This window comes from Carlito syrichta, unplaced genomic scaffold (assembly GCF_000164805.1).
Source record: "Carlito syrichta isolate Samal-C Ts95f unplaced genomic scaffold, Tarsius_syrichta-2.0.1 Scaffold314713, whole genome shotgun sequence".
Classification (NCBI taxonomy): Eukaryota; Metazoa; Chordata; class Mammalia; order Primates; family Tarsiidae; genus Carlito; species Carlito syrichta.
This window is the reverse complement of record NW_007258809.1, coordinates 1,346,424-1,363,890: the sequence shown is the minus strand read 5'-3', so window position 1 is coordinate 1,363,890 and position 17,467 is coordinate 1,346,424. Positions and strand designations below refer to the sequence as shown.

General features: G+C 35.4%; 1 protein-coding gene across 1 annotated transcript in view; it reads left to right on the top strand.

Moving 5' to 3' along the window:
• The window catches only part of NAMPT (nicotinamide phosphoribosyltransferase), a 34,879-nt gene that overhangs the window by 13,678 nt on the left and 3,734 nt on the right, over positions 1–17,467 (top strand). The window contains exons 5-10 of the mRNA XM_021719452.1: positions 15–173; positions 734–870; positions 5,600–5,825; positions 7,655–7,774; positions 13,435–13,575; positions 14,917–15,051. Of these exons, the coding sequence (XP_021575127.1) occupies positions 15–173; positions 734–870; positions 5,600–5,825; positions 7,655–7,774; positions 13,435–13,575; positions 14,917–15,051 (918 nt within the window). The remainder of the gene's footprint in view (positions 1–14; positions 174–733; positions 871–5,599; positions 5,826–7,654; positions 7,775–13,434; positions 13,576–14,916; positions 15,052–17,467) is intronic.

Genomic DNA, 17,467 nt, shown 5'->3' with positions numbered 1-17,467 from the left:
TTTTGTTGCTACAGACTATTCTTGTTCAGTCCTGGTATCCAATCACAGTGGCCACAAATTCTAGAGAACAGAAGAAAATATTGGCCAAATATTTGTTAGAAACTTCTGGTAACTTAGATGGTCTGGAATACAAGTTACATGATTTTGGCTACAGAGGAGTCTCTTCCCAAGAGGTAAGAAACTGAAACCAGCCTCATTTAATAAAATGTGGATTGTTGGTTAGAGTATCACTATAGACTTTGGTGACATTATTGGGATTGGTCTTAGTAGGCCACATTTTAAAATTTCAGAGTCAACCAACATATACATGTTAACTACTTACAATTAAGTACCTACTCTGTTCAAGGTACATGGGATATAGCCTTCAACAAATGTCCCTGTCCTTTATATATTAGATGGATGGATGGATGGACGGATGGATGGACAAACAGAGACAGACATAATAAATATATCAGATGTCAAATAATGCAACAGAGAAGCACAAGGCAGGGTAAGGGAAGAGAGAGTGGTGGGAAGTGGGGGTTTGGGCACTATTAAATAGGTCTCTGAGGAGATAACAGTTGAATCCTTAAATATTTAGGAAAAACAGTCTTTGTCATAAGGAACAATTATTATCTCTGATAGTAGTTAAATACTTCTGAGAATAGCTACAGATGGAACTAAGCTTTATACCTTAAATACGGGTATTTCTTCTTTCTCTTTTTTGGATTTTGGTTTATGATTGATTTTCCAGACTGCTGGAATAGGAGCATCTGCTCATTTGGTTAACTTCAAAGGAACAGATACAGTTGCAGGAATTGCTCTAATTAAAAAATACTATGGAACGAAAGATCCTGTTCCAGGCTATTCTGTTCCAGCAGCAGAACACAGGTAAAATTCTGTTTGTTTTCATCCTCCTATTACCTAAACATATATTTTCTAAAACCACTAATGTTTTTATTCTTGTGTTTGTAACTCAGTGATATTTTGCCTAACTACAGAGCCAGGCATTATAGTAAATCTTCAGCAACTTGAGCAGTTCAAATTCATTATTCATATTTTGTATAAAGAATCAGGGAGGTAGAGAAGAATTAACTATCCTAGAAGAAGCAGTTTAAGAACTTTTTTCCAACACTGATACTACCATATGTTTTAATTTAAGAGTTTTCTGTTCAATTAAAGTGTTGCCATATGCAGATACGTTTTATTCATTAAATTAAGCTTAGAAGCACTCACTGTAAATATTGGTCACTTTTTTCCATTCTCTGTTCTTATATATGACCTTATCTATTTATGCCTTAGAAATAGTCTTCTGGAACTAGTATCTTCAGTTGCAGATGAGAAAGTAAGACCTTCTGATGAAAGGAAGAGTGTTCAGATTATTTTTAAGCTTCTTTATCTGCTCTTACTAAACCATATCCAGTTAAGCTAAAAGGAAATTATAATCTAAACTACAGCTGCCCTGGTCCTAGAGCTAACTTTTTAGAAAGTGAATGGAGTTTTTTTTTTTTTGAGTTGGAGTTTCACTCTGTCGCCCAGACTAGAGTGCAGTGGCACGCTCCCGACCACCGCAGCCTCGACCTGCTAGGCTCTGGCAATCCTTCCACCTCAGCCTTCCAGGTAGCTGGAACTACAGGCACACGCTACCATGCCCAGCTAGTTTTTGATTTATTGTAGAGATGAGGTCTCGCCAAGTTGCCAAGGCGGGTCTCGAACCCGCGAGCTCAGGCAATCCACTCGCCTCGGCCTCCCAAAGTGATGGGATTACAGGCTGAGCCACCAAGCCCGGCCTGTGAATGGAGTTTTAAAATGTATGTCAAATCTTACTTCTGGTTTTTGTTGTTTATTATATCATTTGGGAACGTTTATTAAGGTCTACTTATATTGAAAATTGCAGAGTGCTAAAACCAGCAGTGACTTTAGAATACAGCTGTAGAATTTAGAGCTTTTTCATTATTACTATTTATTGCATATTAATTGACCAGCATTCTTATGCAAGGCAGTCTAATGGATGTAACAAGGAATAGGAAGATATTTTTAAAAACTGACCCTATCCTTAGGATAAAAAGAGTGCACTAGTAATAGTCTGCTTGGTTAGTTCTAAGTTCTTTTAAAGAGGTTCAATTAAAATGCTATAGTGGTGCAAGGGAAAGAAAGGAAGGATCATATTCCACTGGCTGGATCAAGAAAGCTTTTATATAGATAGTATGTAAAATCTTCACTTCTTGAAGGAATGGCAAAATTAATGTCCAACATTGAGTGGATATTCGTTCTCTGAGTAAATATTTATTATATGCTTACCTTGTATCAAGTGTTGTAATGAAAGAGGAGTGTGAATGTGTTTAAGGAATAAGGCCTGAAACAGAGAGATTTCATAGGGAACATAGGATAGACTGGAAAGACAAGTTAGGATTAGTAATGGCCCTCAAATTTATATGGATACCGAATATAAATTATGTACACATCATGCTAAGTCATTCTTAATTAGGCATTTTCAAATGGGAGCAGACCCTGAAGTTTTTGAGCAAAGAAGCGATATCAGAGAAATATTTTTGGAGAGTATTTTGATAGCAGGATATCCTATGGATTAAAAACAAGAAAAACCACAAGTTAGACTTTATTGGACCCTATTGTAACAGTCTTGAGGTGATAAACCAGAACCAAATGGCTAAATGAATGGAAAGAAGTAGATAAACATGAGCAATGACTTGGGAGATAAAATTGCTAACACTGGTGATTTGAGTTGGGGCTCAGTAGAGAATAAAGACAGCGAACATTGATGAGCATTGCTGTATTAGTAAGGCCTTGTGGAACATTTTTACATACAAGTTTCAAGACTAGTAAACTGGGAAATTAAGGGTGTCTTGAACAGATAAAGTTTCGAATTAGAGTATTCTCCTTTTGGCCCTAGGTATATGTACATCTTTTTAAAATTTAATGTGGTATGCACATACTAGATCTTCTACTGATGGTTTTGTTTCTAGTAACATTATAAGTATACCATAAATCTGAGAATAAGGATAATGTCTTCTTTGGGGCTTTCGCATTAAAATGAAAAGGACATTGTCAGCACAGGGTGAAAAGTCCATTTTATGGTCTCATAATATTAAATACATTTTTAAATTTGCCTCCTCAATATATACAGATGCTTCAGATGTTCTTAACAGAAATGTCTATTAAGCATCAGCATAGTAGAGAAAAAAGAGCAGTGGACTTACAGTTGGGAAACTTGAGTAACCTTACAGCTGACATAACGGGTGTCCTTGGGCAAGTCACTTATCTCTCTGTTTTTCAACTTTTCCATCCAGCCAAACAAGGAAGACCTAAAGTTTTACATCTCTAGCATCAGAGGGTCACTGAGGATAAATAAGTAACATCTAAAAGAACTTTAAAATGAGAGAACAAAATAAGAGAATAAATTTAGAACCTTACTTTTATTCTGTATTGTATATGAATCTGGACCTAGAAATACTTTTTGCTCAGACTCTGGAAAAGTATCCAATTTAATTTGGTACTTGAAATTGGGGTTAATTAATAGCATGGGTAGAATTCATTGCACAAACATTTATGATCTCTGTACACCACATATTGTACTAGAAGAATAGATGTTGTGATTGGACTGTATAGAGGATGCTGTAGGAAGAAGTGTCTTGGGATGATAAGTTGAAGATGTTCAACTTTCTATCTAACAAAATGGATCTGGAGCCCAGAAGAAAAACAAGGGCTAAGATTCAGATACTGAAAATCCTCTCCACAAGGGTTTTTGTTTTTTGTATTTTAAAGCTATGAGTGTTCCACACAGGAAGGTGTTACAGAGGAAGACAAGTGCCCATGTTGGAGCCATGAGAAATATTGACTTTGACAGGTTAGCTTGAAGAAAGAGAGCATTGCATTTGGGAGAGGCTAAAGAAGAACCATAGAAATAGAAGAAGTCGGGGGGAATGAAATGTGGGAGCTGTTACTGAATGAAGTCAAGGGAAAGAAAAAGCTTCAGGAAGATTCAGGTGCCATGGAGAAAGCAAGATGAGGAATGAAAATTGACTATTAAGTTTGTTAGACATGATATAAGTAGCATAAAAGGATGACTCTTCATAGAACTTTAATAAGCTAATTGTGTAATTAATGACTTCAACCTGTGGAAGTTTATTCTTACGTTGTAAAATTTCCAGTGTTCATGTTCATTAAATGAGTTTTATATAAATAGTCTCTTTATTTCAGACAAGAGTAGTCTTTGGATAGCTAAATCTCCATAACCCTGAAATCTGCATGCTCAGCTATTCCCAGCTTACCATTGACAGTATGAGCAAAGGTGTTCAGTCCTTTAGAAAACAAAAATTGCATGAAATGACAATTTCAGACATAAATTGTCATGACTCTTCAAACAGTTTTGAGTTAAACTTATGGGGCTTTATAATAAATATATGGGATATCTCTTTATTTTACTGAGGAGAACAGGGTAGAGGCAAAGACTAAAAAATTAAGGAGAATGAAAAATTGCTTGACATAATGAAATTGTAATTTTCAAATTCATTGTTAAATTCTGTTTAAGAATTTTTTTAAATTACTTACATTATATATTGATTAACCAACAATTCTTACACAGTTTCAACATCCCAAATCCAAAATAATCCAAAATCTGAAACTTTGCTCAAAGGAAGTGCTCATTGGAACATTTCAGATTTCAGATTTGGGGTGCTCAACCAATAAGTATAATGCAAATATAATAAAATCTGAAAAACTTTGTAATTCAGCATACTTCTGATCCCAACCAAGCATTTCAGATAAGAGATACTCAACCTATAGTTACATATTAAATATAAATGTATCCACTAAGAAGAGCCAGTATTAGCACTTTGCAAAAATCACTGTAACCATTCATGCCTAGTAGAAACTCATATTTTAAATATATTTCCCATCTTAATTACATTTTTCTTTAAAAAAAAAATTAAAGTTTTTATTCCCTGGGCATATATTAATTTGTAGTAGATAATCTGTAAGGGAAATTCATGACTTCCTGTTACTGGCCATTTGAAGATATAACAGGTGAAGAGCAAGTTGATTATACTTGTATATATGTGTGGTATAGTATAAATAATTGCCTGAGTGCTTTACTCTTAAGTGCAAGATTTTGGAAAGAAAACAAAATGTATGTCCCTACTCTTACTGGTATATTATGGTTTTGAAAATTCACAGAAAGAAATCAAGTGCTTGCATTGCCTAACAGTAATGGAAGTAGATATTCATTCTTTCCAACATCTTGACATAAAGTGTATTTGCATTCAGCAAATATTTTAAATACTTTTAGTTCACTGATTTTAAATGAGTAGATTCAGAAATTCAAAAAAAAAAAAAGATTTATAATTGGTTGGCTGACTTAATAGTTAATAACTATTGAAGAGGAATAAGGTTACTTATAGTCTTAAAAACTAACTGGCTAAGGAGTGGTCAACACACATATTTCATTTGCCTTGTGATGTTATATTCATGAAATTAACTCACTCATCTTCTCTGCAGTGTTGACGGTGTAGTATAGTAAACATGAGAAGATGTCATTAATGGTGATCCAGAAATAGGTAATGTGTCTGCCTAAGTAAATCTGTATTTTCATTTTGTTTTCTAGTACCATAACAGCTTGGGGGAAAGACCATGAAAAAGATGCTTTTGAACATATAGTAACACAGTTTTCATCAGTGCCTGTATCTGTGGTCAGCGATAGCTATGACATTTATAATGCGTGTGAGAAAATATGGGGCGAAGATCTAAGACATTTAATAGTGTCAAGAAGTACAGAGGCACCACTAATAATCAGACCTGATTCTGGAAATCCTCTTGACACTGTATTAAAGGTAAATTTTAATATATAACTTGATTATTAAAGTGCTTTAGCCCAACTGTATCAACATTGCTTTTCATTTATGTATACCATTTCAGAGCTATCTGGACCAGTCTCTTATTTTAGAGTCGCAGCCCCAAGAGAGTAATAGATTTGCCCAAGGTCACACATTAAAACCAGATGTAGGATACCAAGAGTTAACAGATTATTTATATACTGTCAATTAGACAGTCATGTACTGTTGAGAAGATATTTTCTTTTCTACTTATTTTCAAAACTAATGGATAGCATTACTGTTTTAATTAATTCTGTGATTTATTGTCTTAATTATTCCTGTGATTTGGTCACCAAACTTGTGGTTTGTTTATTTTATTTTATCACAAATCATTGCTGGACCTTGGAAGTTTTTAGTGCAGAAGAAATACTAAGGGCAAGATGTGGTGGCACATACCTGTAATCTCAGCTGCCCAGGAGGCTAGGGCAGAGGATTGCTTGAGCCCAGAAGTTTGAATCCAGCCTGGACAATATAGTGAGACCTTGTCTCAAAAAAGAAAAAAGAAAAAAAAATAGAAATATGTGCAGGGCAATGTGAAATTAAAAATGCTTTTCAAGTAGTGGTTCTTTAGAGATACTGTTGATTCTTAAAGTAGCAATGTTGCTTTTTAAAAAAAAAATGTTTAGGACTTAGTTTGCCTTCTTCAAAAAGCAATAAGAGTAGGGTTATTTGATGCCTACTACTAGAAAAAATATCACATTAGATGATTTACATAAGATGTATCCATTAATCTCTACAAAAAACCCAGTAATAATTACTGTCTCTGTTATAGAAGAAGAAAGAGGCTTAGGGAGGTTAAAGTAACTTACTCAAAGTCACACATGTAAGATAAGGAGCCAAGTATCCAGGGTAGGTTTTTTGGCTGCAACCTTGCTGCTTTACCACATTTCTCAATTAATGAGCAGATGATAAATTACTTAGTGCTTAAGAAAAGAGGACATAGAACCAAGGAGGCCTTTTATTCTACCAAATGATAGGCCAATTTGAAGGTCTGTTTTAGTTTGCAGTATTTGGTTTTAGCAAACTTAATAGGTCTTTTGTTTTTACTGTTATCTAATAAAAATGTACACAGCTAGTTATAAGAACAAACTGATTCATCAATATGGAATTTTCCCATTTTTAGGATCTTTAATCAATGTATTTAGGAAAAGAAAGTGATGGTTGTGAGAAGAAAATGTCTCTTATAGGACTTTAGTGTCTCTGACCAAGCTTTCTGAGAAGCTGAGTTACCTATGCTTCATTTCCAGCTTTGCCTGCCTATCACAATTTCTCTGAACTTTGCGATTCAATATTTGAGTTGTGTCAGACAGAATTAAACTAAACAAAATTACTGGTACAATCAGAATACAAATAATAAAAAGTATATAATAAGTAATACAAATAATAACAAAGTATTTAATAAGTATAAATAAAAAGTATAATCATGAGTTTTTTAAATGATGCTTTTATACTTCTTAAAAATAGTATACTTATTATTTAATCTCCTAATATTAAGGGTTGTTATTCTTCAGTTGGTATAGTTTGAAAGATATGAGGGAAGAAACTTTGTTTTGAGCTATTTTATGGTATAAATTGACTTGATAGAAAGCAGCATGCCTGTTTCTAATGTAATTAGAAAGGGTTGGGCCCAAATTTTAGAAAGTGTATACACAGTGCTATAAACTTTTAAAGTAATTTTTATATTGTCAAGATTGCCTAGTAAAGCAAATCATTTTTTTAACTTTGGAAAGCTTTATACTTCTTTTCAACTTTATTTATTTGTGTTGCATGTATATTTTTCCATACAGGTTTTGGATATTTTAGGTAAGAAGTTTCCTATTACTGAAAACTCAAAGGGCTACAAGTTGCTGCCACCTTATCTTAGAGTTATTCAAGGGGATGGAGTAGATATTAATACCTTACAAGAGGTATGTGTTTTATATTAAAAGTTTTAATAAGACAATTCTTCTAACTAAGCTTCTTTGTATTAGTTTGATAAACAAGATATTACTAAATATGATTGTGTTTTTATAAGTGTTTATATTGGTATAAGTCTCTGTTCATTGCTTACAGTTTAGAAATAATAGTACCTTAAAATATAGAAGTACCAGCCAGACTACACTTACTCTTCTAATCCTCATTGGGCCACCCTGCATGGTGAGTCTAAAGAATTATCACTTTGAAACAAGAAAATGTCAGTCAAGAAATTTTCCTTGTAATATAAAATAGAAAGTCTTGACTTGCTCACATAGGTCTGAGTTTTAATATAATTGAGTTTCACATGCTCAAATAGTGTTAAATCAGATTATATTAATGATTATAATTTCTTTTTCAGAAATTATAGAATGGCTTGTTACCTCTCCTAAATTAAACATTGACTGTGATCACTATTATTGTTAGATTTACCCAAATAGTATAAGTGTTATACAGGCATACCTCGTTTTATTGTGCTTTGCAGATTTTTTTTTTTTTTTAACAAATTGGAGGTTTGTGGCAGCCTTGTGTCAAGTACATTGGTACCATTTTTCCAACAGCATGTGCTCACTTCATTTCTCCGTGTCACATATTGGTAATTCTCACAATACTTCAAATTTTTTTCATTATTGTGATCTGTGATCGGTGATCTTTGATGTTGCTATTATAATTGTATAATTGTATATTATAATTGGGATGCCACAAACCACACCCAGATAAGAGGCTTGATTGGTAAATGTTGCGTGTGTACTGACACCTACATTGACTGCTTATTCCCCAGTCTCTCTCCCTTTTCTTGGGCCTCACTATTTCTGGAGATACAGCAGTGTTGGATTAGGTCAGTTAATAACCTTACAATGGGCCAGTTGCAGTGGCTCACACCTGTAATCCCAGCACTTTGGGAGGTGGAGGCAAGGGGATTGCCTGAGCCCATGGGTTCAAAACCAACCTGGGCAGCATGGCAAGACCTCATCTCTACAATAAATAAAAAAAATTAATAAAAAAAATTAGCTGGGTGTGGTGGTGCACGTCTGTAGGCCAAATGTTCAGCAAAGGGACAAGTAGCACATCTCATTTTAAATCAAAAGCTAGTAAGCTTAGTAATGAAGGCATGTTGAAAGCTAAGGCCAAAAGATTGGCCTTTTGCACCAAACTATCAAGTTGTAAGTGCAAAGGAAAAGTTTTTGGAGGAAGTTAAAGGTCCAGTGAGCACACAAGTGCTAAGAAAGCAAAACAACCTTATTGCTGATATGGAGAAAGTTTGCGTGGCCTAAATAAACGATCCAGTCAGCTACAACATTCTCCTTAGCCAAAGCCTAATCCAGAGCAAGGCCCTAACTCTCTTTAATTCTGTGAAGGCTGAGAGGTGAGGAAGCAGCAGCAGAAGGGTTTGAGGCTAGGACAGGTTGGTTCATGAGGTTTAAGGAAGGAAGCCACTTTCAGAACATAAGAGTTGAAAGTGAAGCAGCAATTGGAGAATCTATAACAAGTTATTCAGAATATCTAGCTAAGATAATTTAAGAAGATGGCTACATAACAGATTTTTAATGTATATGAAATTGCTTTCTATCAGAAGAGGATGCCATTTAGGACTTTCACAGATGGAAAGAAGTCAGTGTCTGCCATAAAGGACAAGCTGACTCTCTTGTCAGTAGCTAATGCAGCTGGTGACTTTAAGTGGAAGCCAGTGCTCATTTAGCATTCAAAAATGTTTAAGGCCCTTAAAAGTTGTGCTAAGTCTACTCTTCCTTTGCTCTATAAATGGAACAGCAAAACCTGGATATCAGCACATCTATTTAAAGCATGGATTACTGAATATTTTAAGCATACTGTTGAGACCTACTGCTCAGGAGAAAGGTCCCTTTCAAAATATTACCACACCTGGTTACTCAAGATCTCTGATGGAGGTATACAAGGAAATTGATATTTTTTTTATGCTGCTAACACAACTTTCGTTTTATAACCTATGGATGAAAGTAATTTCTATTTTTAAGTTTTATTATCTCAGAAATAAATTTCTTACAGCTGCCATAGAGGGTAAGTCCTCTGATGGATATGAGCCAAGTAAATTGAAAGCCTGTAGAAAGGATTCACGATTCTGGATGTCGTTAAGAACTTCTGTGGTTCATGGGAGGATGTTAAAATATCAGCATTAACAGGAGTTTGGAAGAACTTGAGTGTGACTCTCATGGATGACTTGGGGGGGGGTTCAAGACTTCAGTAGAGGAAGTTACTGCAGTTGTTAGAAGTGGAGCCTGAAGATGTAATTGAATTGCTACAATCTCATGATCAAACTTGGATGGATGAAGAATTGCTTCTTGTGGATAAGCATCAAAAGTGGTTTCTTGAGGTGGAATCTACTCCTGGTGAAGATGCTGCAGACATCATTTAAATGACAGCAAAGGCTTTAGCATATTTCATAAACTTAGTAGATAAAGTGGGATTTGAGAAGATGGACTTCAGTTTTGAAAGACATTCTAGTGTGAGTGGATGCTATCAAACAGCATCATGTGCTACAGAGAAATCTTTTGTGAAAGGAAAAATCAATCCATGCGGCAAACTTCATTATTGTCTTATTTTTTAAAATTGCTATGATCACCCCAGCCTTCAGCAACCAACACCCTGATCAGCCATCAACACTGAGGCAAGACCCTCTACCAACAAAAAGACTACAGCTCACCACAGCCCCAAATTATCATTAGCATTTTTGCAGTAAAAGTATTTTTAATTAAGATATGCTAATGATATTGCACATTTAGTACACCACAGTATAGTGTAAACACACCTTTTATATGTACTGGAAAACCAAAAATTTTGTATAACTCAACTTTTTTGCCATGTTCTTTATTGTGGTCTGGAACCGAGCCAATGATACTTTTGAAGTATGTCTGCATTGTCTTAAAACTTTTGCCTCTTTTGTTTCCCAAATAAGCTTCTTAAGAGTCATAATTTTATTTTAATTAATAACTTGAAATACGCTATAAAAATTTTAAATGTTAGTAACATAATGTAGGCTACTTTCATGAACCACTGGCATTTTTATGTATATCAGTCTCAGACAATGTACAGCCAAGTACAGGTTATTAAAGAATTTTTTTTTTGACAACTTAGTGGTACCAAAGTCATTAATCAAATTATAAGTAGTTTGTTTTCCTAAGATTGATTTGTAGGTGAGAACTATATGGTATAACAAACAGTATTTCTGTGGTGATATATATTTAGGGCCCCAATATGAGGTGTCTGGAATAGATCTCTCTTGTAATAACAGAAATACATTTTCTTCTCCTAACCCTCCCAAACTGCCTTTCTTAAGGAAAGTAGAAACTCCTCTAATACGTTTGCTTGGGACATTAGTGGCTTTCATGTGAAAAGAAAAGAAGAAATAGACATGTGCAGTGACAAGGGGGACGGCCTTGAAAGTAGAAATCTCAGCTGGCACATCTAATTGCTGTTGTCACCTTGGCTCAGCTGATCTGACACTCTGTAGAGCAAAAGGCAGAGGTAGAGGGATACTGCAGACTCCTAGGAATACCTGCATTGGTTCCCTGCTTTAATCTTTCTTTGGAGAGTCTGGAATTGACTCATCTGATGCTTCTAATTCCACTGCCATTGCTAGTCCTTGGTATCAGTTAAGGTCTGTCACCCATGCTTGCTTTTGAGGCACTTTATCAGGTATCCTCACACATGTATCCCTCTTTCAGATAAAGGAGCATGGCAGGCACTATACCTGTTTCAGAGAACCCAGTAGCCAGTGCTCTTCCATGACTTCTAATAGTCAGCTGTTTAAGTTAGTTGTTTAGTCAGGTGTTTAAACTTCCCTTTAGAAACCAAAGCCCTTTGCTTTCCTTTTTGTGTTTTCCCCCCTTTTTGTGTTTTTGTGTTTGTTTTTTAAATAAACTTTGAGACTGTATGTTCATTTTTAAGTCAAGAGTCAATTCAAAACTGTAACTTATTTTTTAACTACATGAACAAGAAGTTAAGTTTTGAGATATAACTCTTTGGTGTTGGTGAAACCTTAAACAGAACAATTAGAGGATTTTGAATAGTTTTGTGTTGATGCAAATGCACTCATGGGATATGGGAAGAATATCTTGAAGAAATCGGACCTGAACCAGGCTCGGTGGCTCAGCCTATAATCCCGCACCTTTGGGAGGCTGAGGTGAGTGGATTGCCTGAGCCCGCAGGTTCGAGACCCGCCTGGACAGCGACACCTCATCTCTACAATAAATCAAAAAATCAGCCAGGCGTAGTAGCGCATGCCTGTAATTCCGGCTACTCGGAAGGCTGAGGCAGAAGGATCACCAGAGCCCAGCAGGTTGAGACTGCGGTGGCTGGGAGTGGCCACTGCACCCCAGTCTAGGCGACAGAGTGAGACTCGAACTCAAAAAAAAAAAAAAAAGAAATCGAACCTCTATGAGTGTACCTACAGGATAATACAGATAATCCTCAGCTTATGATGGTGTCACATGTAAATAAACCCATTGTAAGTTGAAAATATGTAAAGGAATGCCTTTAATACAGGTAGACTACTGAATATCATAGCCTAGCCTCACTTACCTTACACTTATATTAGCCTGCAGTTGGGCAAAACCATCTAACAGAGAGCCTGCTTTATAATAAAGTGTTGAATGTCTCATGTAATTTATTGATGTTCTACTGAATGTGTTATTACTTTTGTACTGTTGGTAAGTCACAAACTATCCTGTGTTGGGGACTATCTTTAGTGCCTCGTTTATTCATATTGGAGGTGGATCAGAATTGATTTTTAGAAGCAGGAAAAATAATTCATCTAGCAGTTTTATTTTGCACATTTACTAAATTAGATGCCTTAATTTTGACAAAATTTTAAAAATCCACTTTTTTTTTAAAACAATTGCCTTCTCTCCTTGACTGGCAGCCTCACTCTTGGACTTTGCTACTCACAGTCATTCCATGAAGTTCTTTTCTAGCTTTTTGTGTCCACTGTGTACCAAGATGAAACTGCTTAATTAGGAAAAGGAGCAAAAAATCTTTTTGTGTTGGACAAAATACACAGTGTCCATGTTCCTTTTTTATCTGTTTTTCAGTTAGGGGTTGAGTTGTCTTAAGTATCATTGAAACTTCTTCATTAGAGTGGTTCATTAATGACATAAAAATAGTACTGAATTCAAGAGGAAGATTCCTATTATTATGCATAGGTCAACATTTTTCTCCTTTTTTTGCCTTTAGGTATCCTACCATTTTCTCTCTAGACTTCTTTCCTCTACATTTCTAGGAGGTCTCCCCTGAGCATCACAACTTCAGTCCAGAGACTCAATAGAAGACATTGGTTTTGTGTAAATCTTAATAAGAACAGATTACTTTTTTGACCTATGTATACATAAAATATTGCAAAAGCACTTGTAAATCATAACACGTGATTTAATTGTATGATTATGGTAAAAAAAAATAATTAAATCCTAATGGCATAATGTGACTTCTGATTTCTGTTAAAGGCCTTGTTCTATCTAATTATTGACTGTGCTATATAACAGCTTTTGGATGCTTCATTTATTAATATTGCCCTTTGAAAAGAACTTCCATCCTCTTCCAAATTACTTAGCTTTTTTTTAATTGTTGTTTTTTAATCTTCTAGATTGTAGAAGGTATGAAACAAAAAAAGTGGAGTATTGAAAATGTTTCCTTTGGTTCTGGTGGAGCTTTACTACAGAAGTTAACAAGAGATCTCTTGAATTGTTCCTTCAAGTGTAGTTATGTTGTAACCAACGGTCTGGGGGTATGTCAGCCTTTATTACTGTGTTAGTACCTTCCTTATGTATTATCTAGGTAGAGTGTGGTTATTGAGTGCCATAGTCAAAGGTTAATATGGCTATTAATGTGGGCTATTAATATGTTGTCAGGTACTATTGACCTTGGCTCAGAAACAAGGAAAGAAAGGAGATACTAGGTAGCGTGCCTAAGGAATAAAAAGAGACTTGGAAAAAGGAGGAACAATAAGGTGAAAGATTATTTAAGAGAGATGCTACATGTCAGTCATTTCCCATTACTTCAGTATATTTATAGCTTTGGATAAAAAAAGCGATGCTAGACTGAGAATGTCAGCTCACCTACCCATCATATATTAAAGAGAAGCAAGTATGTAATTAATGTCAAAAGTGTTTTAGGAAGGTGGAGCATGAGATTTGGGTTGTGATACCAGAATCATGTTACAGTGGCCATAGAATAGCTAGGCAGCAGAACAGCTCCTCCCAGCCTCTTGAGAGCTGGGGACTCTAGAGCAAAGGGCAGAGGTGGAGGGATGCTGCAGACTCCTAGGAACACTGACATCGGTTCCCTGCTTTACTCTTTCTTTGGAGAGTTCTGGGATTGGCTCGTGTGTTGCTTCTCATTCTGCTGCCATTGCTGGGTCTATTAGGTTTTCATCCTGAGACCAACATTCTGCTCTCTTATAAGAGTTTTGGTTTTTTGGCTGCTAGATTGGAAAAAGCTTATTGGGGGAAACGTAACGTTCAAAAAACTTGAAAGGCTTTTGTTTGTTTGTTTTTTACATTGTGGCACATTGTTGTGATTGATTGATAAGTCTTTTGTGTCTAACAATAAGGTAACAGAAAAAGTAACCCAAAGGAACAGTTATGAAATAGGAAAGCCTGTACCTTAGTAATATCCTAGTTGTGTATCCAAAGCTTTTTATATATATGTACATATATCGTTTTGGCATGGTTGTGTGTGTGTGTGTGTGTGTGTTTTTCAGTAGCATGTACGTGCTATACTTAATATCAGTTTGAAGGCAGTTTGTAATATAAAAAGATACCTTAAAGGTCACATGTTAGAATCCTCAAAGACTTCCTACAAATGGAGTTAGGCATTCTTCAGAGATAAGAAGGAATAGCCAAGATTTGGGTTCTGTTTATACCTTTTCCAGATGTCTGTCTTTCACAAAAAGCTAAAAAGTTATGCTTCTAAAAGCCACATGTGGATTGGTTTAGTTATACTGGTTAAGTGATTTAGTTATACCTTAAAACTTACATATAAATTATGTATATACTTTTGTAAATGAGAGTTTGGACATTTCTGATGATTAGTCTTCCTTCTCTAACTATCTTAATTTGGATTTCAGATTAATGTCTTCAAGGACCCAGTGGCTGATCCCAATAAAAGGTCCAAAAAGGGCCGATTATCTTTGCATAGGACACCAGCAGGAAATTTTGTTACACTTGAGGAGGGAAAAGGAGACCTTGAAGAATATGGTCATGTATGTATCTATGCAGATTTTTTTTAACAATTGTAGGTTAGCTCTCCAAATTATAATGCTAGGTTATAAATATGAGGCCTAAATATAAATATGATTCAAGTCAACCAAACTAGAAAAATGAAACCAAACCAGAAAAATGCTATAGTAGTTCATATGCCCTAATGGTCTTAATATATGAAAGTACATTTATACTTACGAGCTGAGGCTATAAGAGCTTTGGGGTTTTGGCCACTAGATTGGAAAAAGCTTATTGGGAGAAATACAACATTCAAAAAACGTGAAAGGTTTTTGTCTGTTTGTTTTTTACATTGTGGCACATGGTAGTAATTGGTGACCTTCAACAAGTTTGCCTATACTGATCTTAATCTTGCTTTCAGTTAGCAGTGAATCATTTCTGAAAAGGCATAGAACACTTGGAAGGATGCTGTTCTTAGAAAGACTTCTCGTGGCTATTTGTGTTGTAGTAAAACTTTGGTAATTTTAATGGATAAGAGAGGGACTATTTAAATCCTGAAATGTTGGAAGATAATTCTGTTGTTTTTTTTTTAACTTAACGAGGCAACCCCTTGGTCCCCTCTCACTTTGGGAGCTTTTCTGTCCTCTTAATAAATCCTGCTTTCTCAAAAAATTAAAAAAATTAAAAAACAGCATCCAGTTCAGGTGGTTTTCTTTAGTGCATTTGATTCTCATAGCAGTTCAATGGGCTAAAAGCAAATGATGTCTTAGTAATGTAAAATATGAAGACAAGGTGACTTGGTTCAGATTACATAATTAACAAATGGTGACTTAACCAAGTTTTCTGATTCAAATCAACCAAGCTAGAAAAATTTATAGTATGTTATAGTAGTTCATATGCTTTAGTGGTCCTTATCATACAAAAGTACATTTATAGTTATGAACTCAAGTTATAAGAGTTTGGTTTTTAAGCCACTAGATTATGAAAAAACTTATCTTTTAGAGGGAAATCATTCATGAATATTCATCTTTGCAGAAAAGTTTACACTAAACATAAACTATTACTTTTTATTACACTGTTACTTTCTATTTTGATTCTTTATACTATGTCAGATTTACTGCTTATAACATGTTTTTTTTAAAGGTTTTGAGCCAGAATTGATGAAATAACTTTTTTGTTATCTTTAGTGAAAAAAATTTAAATTTGTACATCAAACTTTTATAATTAGATTCCTTTATATAGTCTGTTAGGCAGTTCTTTGAATAAGCTTCACTTAACTCTTGCACCTAAGATTTTGCTAAATTAGTTGATTGCAGAGGAAGTAAAGTCACTTGAGACTAACAGTAAAAACACAAGTGTAACTTTTTATAAGAAATTAATTTTAAGAGTATTTAAATGCTACACTAAAATATTTATGTAGTAATTAATTTTTAATTAGGCATTTTAAGAATAGGAACCAGCATTCCTTGGTAAGTTAGTTATATTTAAATATATAAAATAAAATGGTACAGCCAGAACAGTGTGCTTTCAAACAGCACAGTGACAAAAATATTAGATAATGTCAGATGTACCTCAGTCGTCAGACTGACTGGAAAATTGAGATTATTTCTATGAATTTTTCTTTTTGAGTTGGAGTTTCACTCTGTCGCCCAGACTGGAGTGCAGTGGCCGCTCCCGGATACCGCAGCCTCCCAAGTAGCCGGAATTACAGGCGCGTGCTACCACGCCCAGCTGATTTTTGATTTATTGTAGAGATGAGATCTCGCCAAGTTGTCCAGGAGGGTCTTGAACTCGCGGGCTCAGGTAATCCACTCACCTCAGCCTCCCAAAGGCGCGGGATTACAGGCTGAGCCACCGAGCCTGGCCTATGAATTTTTCAAAGAAAACCTAGAAACAGTTACCTCCTTAGTGAGACAGGAGTGGCTTTACCAGAACCAAAGGGAATTTAGTCCTAATTCCCTTAATCAATCTTTGTTATTTGTTACCCTAGTATGGATCAAGTACATTACATTTATCAGTGACTTCTGGAGTATACACAGAATCTTTAATTTAGTCACTATGCATTAGTCAAGAAACCAATACCTGCTTTTGTTTCTTTCTGTTTTGGGGTTGGCTTTGACTTTTGTGTTTTTTTAGACCAAAATTTAGTGATAGCAAATTTATTAAACTTCCAGGGTGATAAGTTTAATCAGTGTTGAGTCTGTTGGCCAGGAACAAGGAATTGTTTGGCAGCTTTCTTTTCTGCTCTGTCAGTAATGATCATCAGTGACAGTCATAGTTCTCCTAGGCAACTAAACATCTTCCACCTGAGGGAGCTAAAAGATTGGTCAGCTGGGGTTTTGTTTTGTTTCTTCTTTTAAGAAAACTGGTCAGCCGGACTCGGTGGCTCAGCCTGTAATCCCGCGCCTTTGGGAGGCTGAGGTGAGTGGATTGCCTGAGCCCGCGGGTTCGACACCCGCC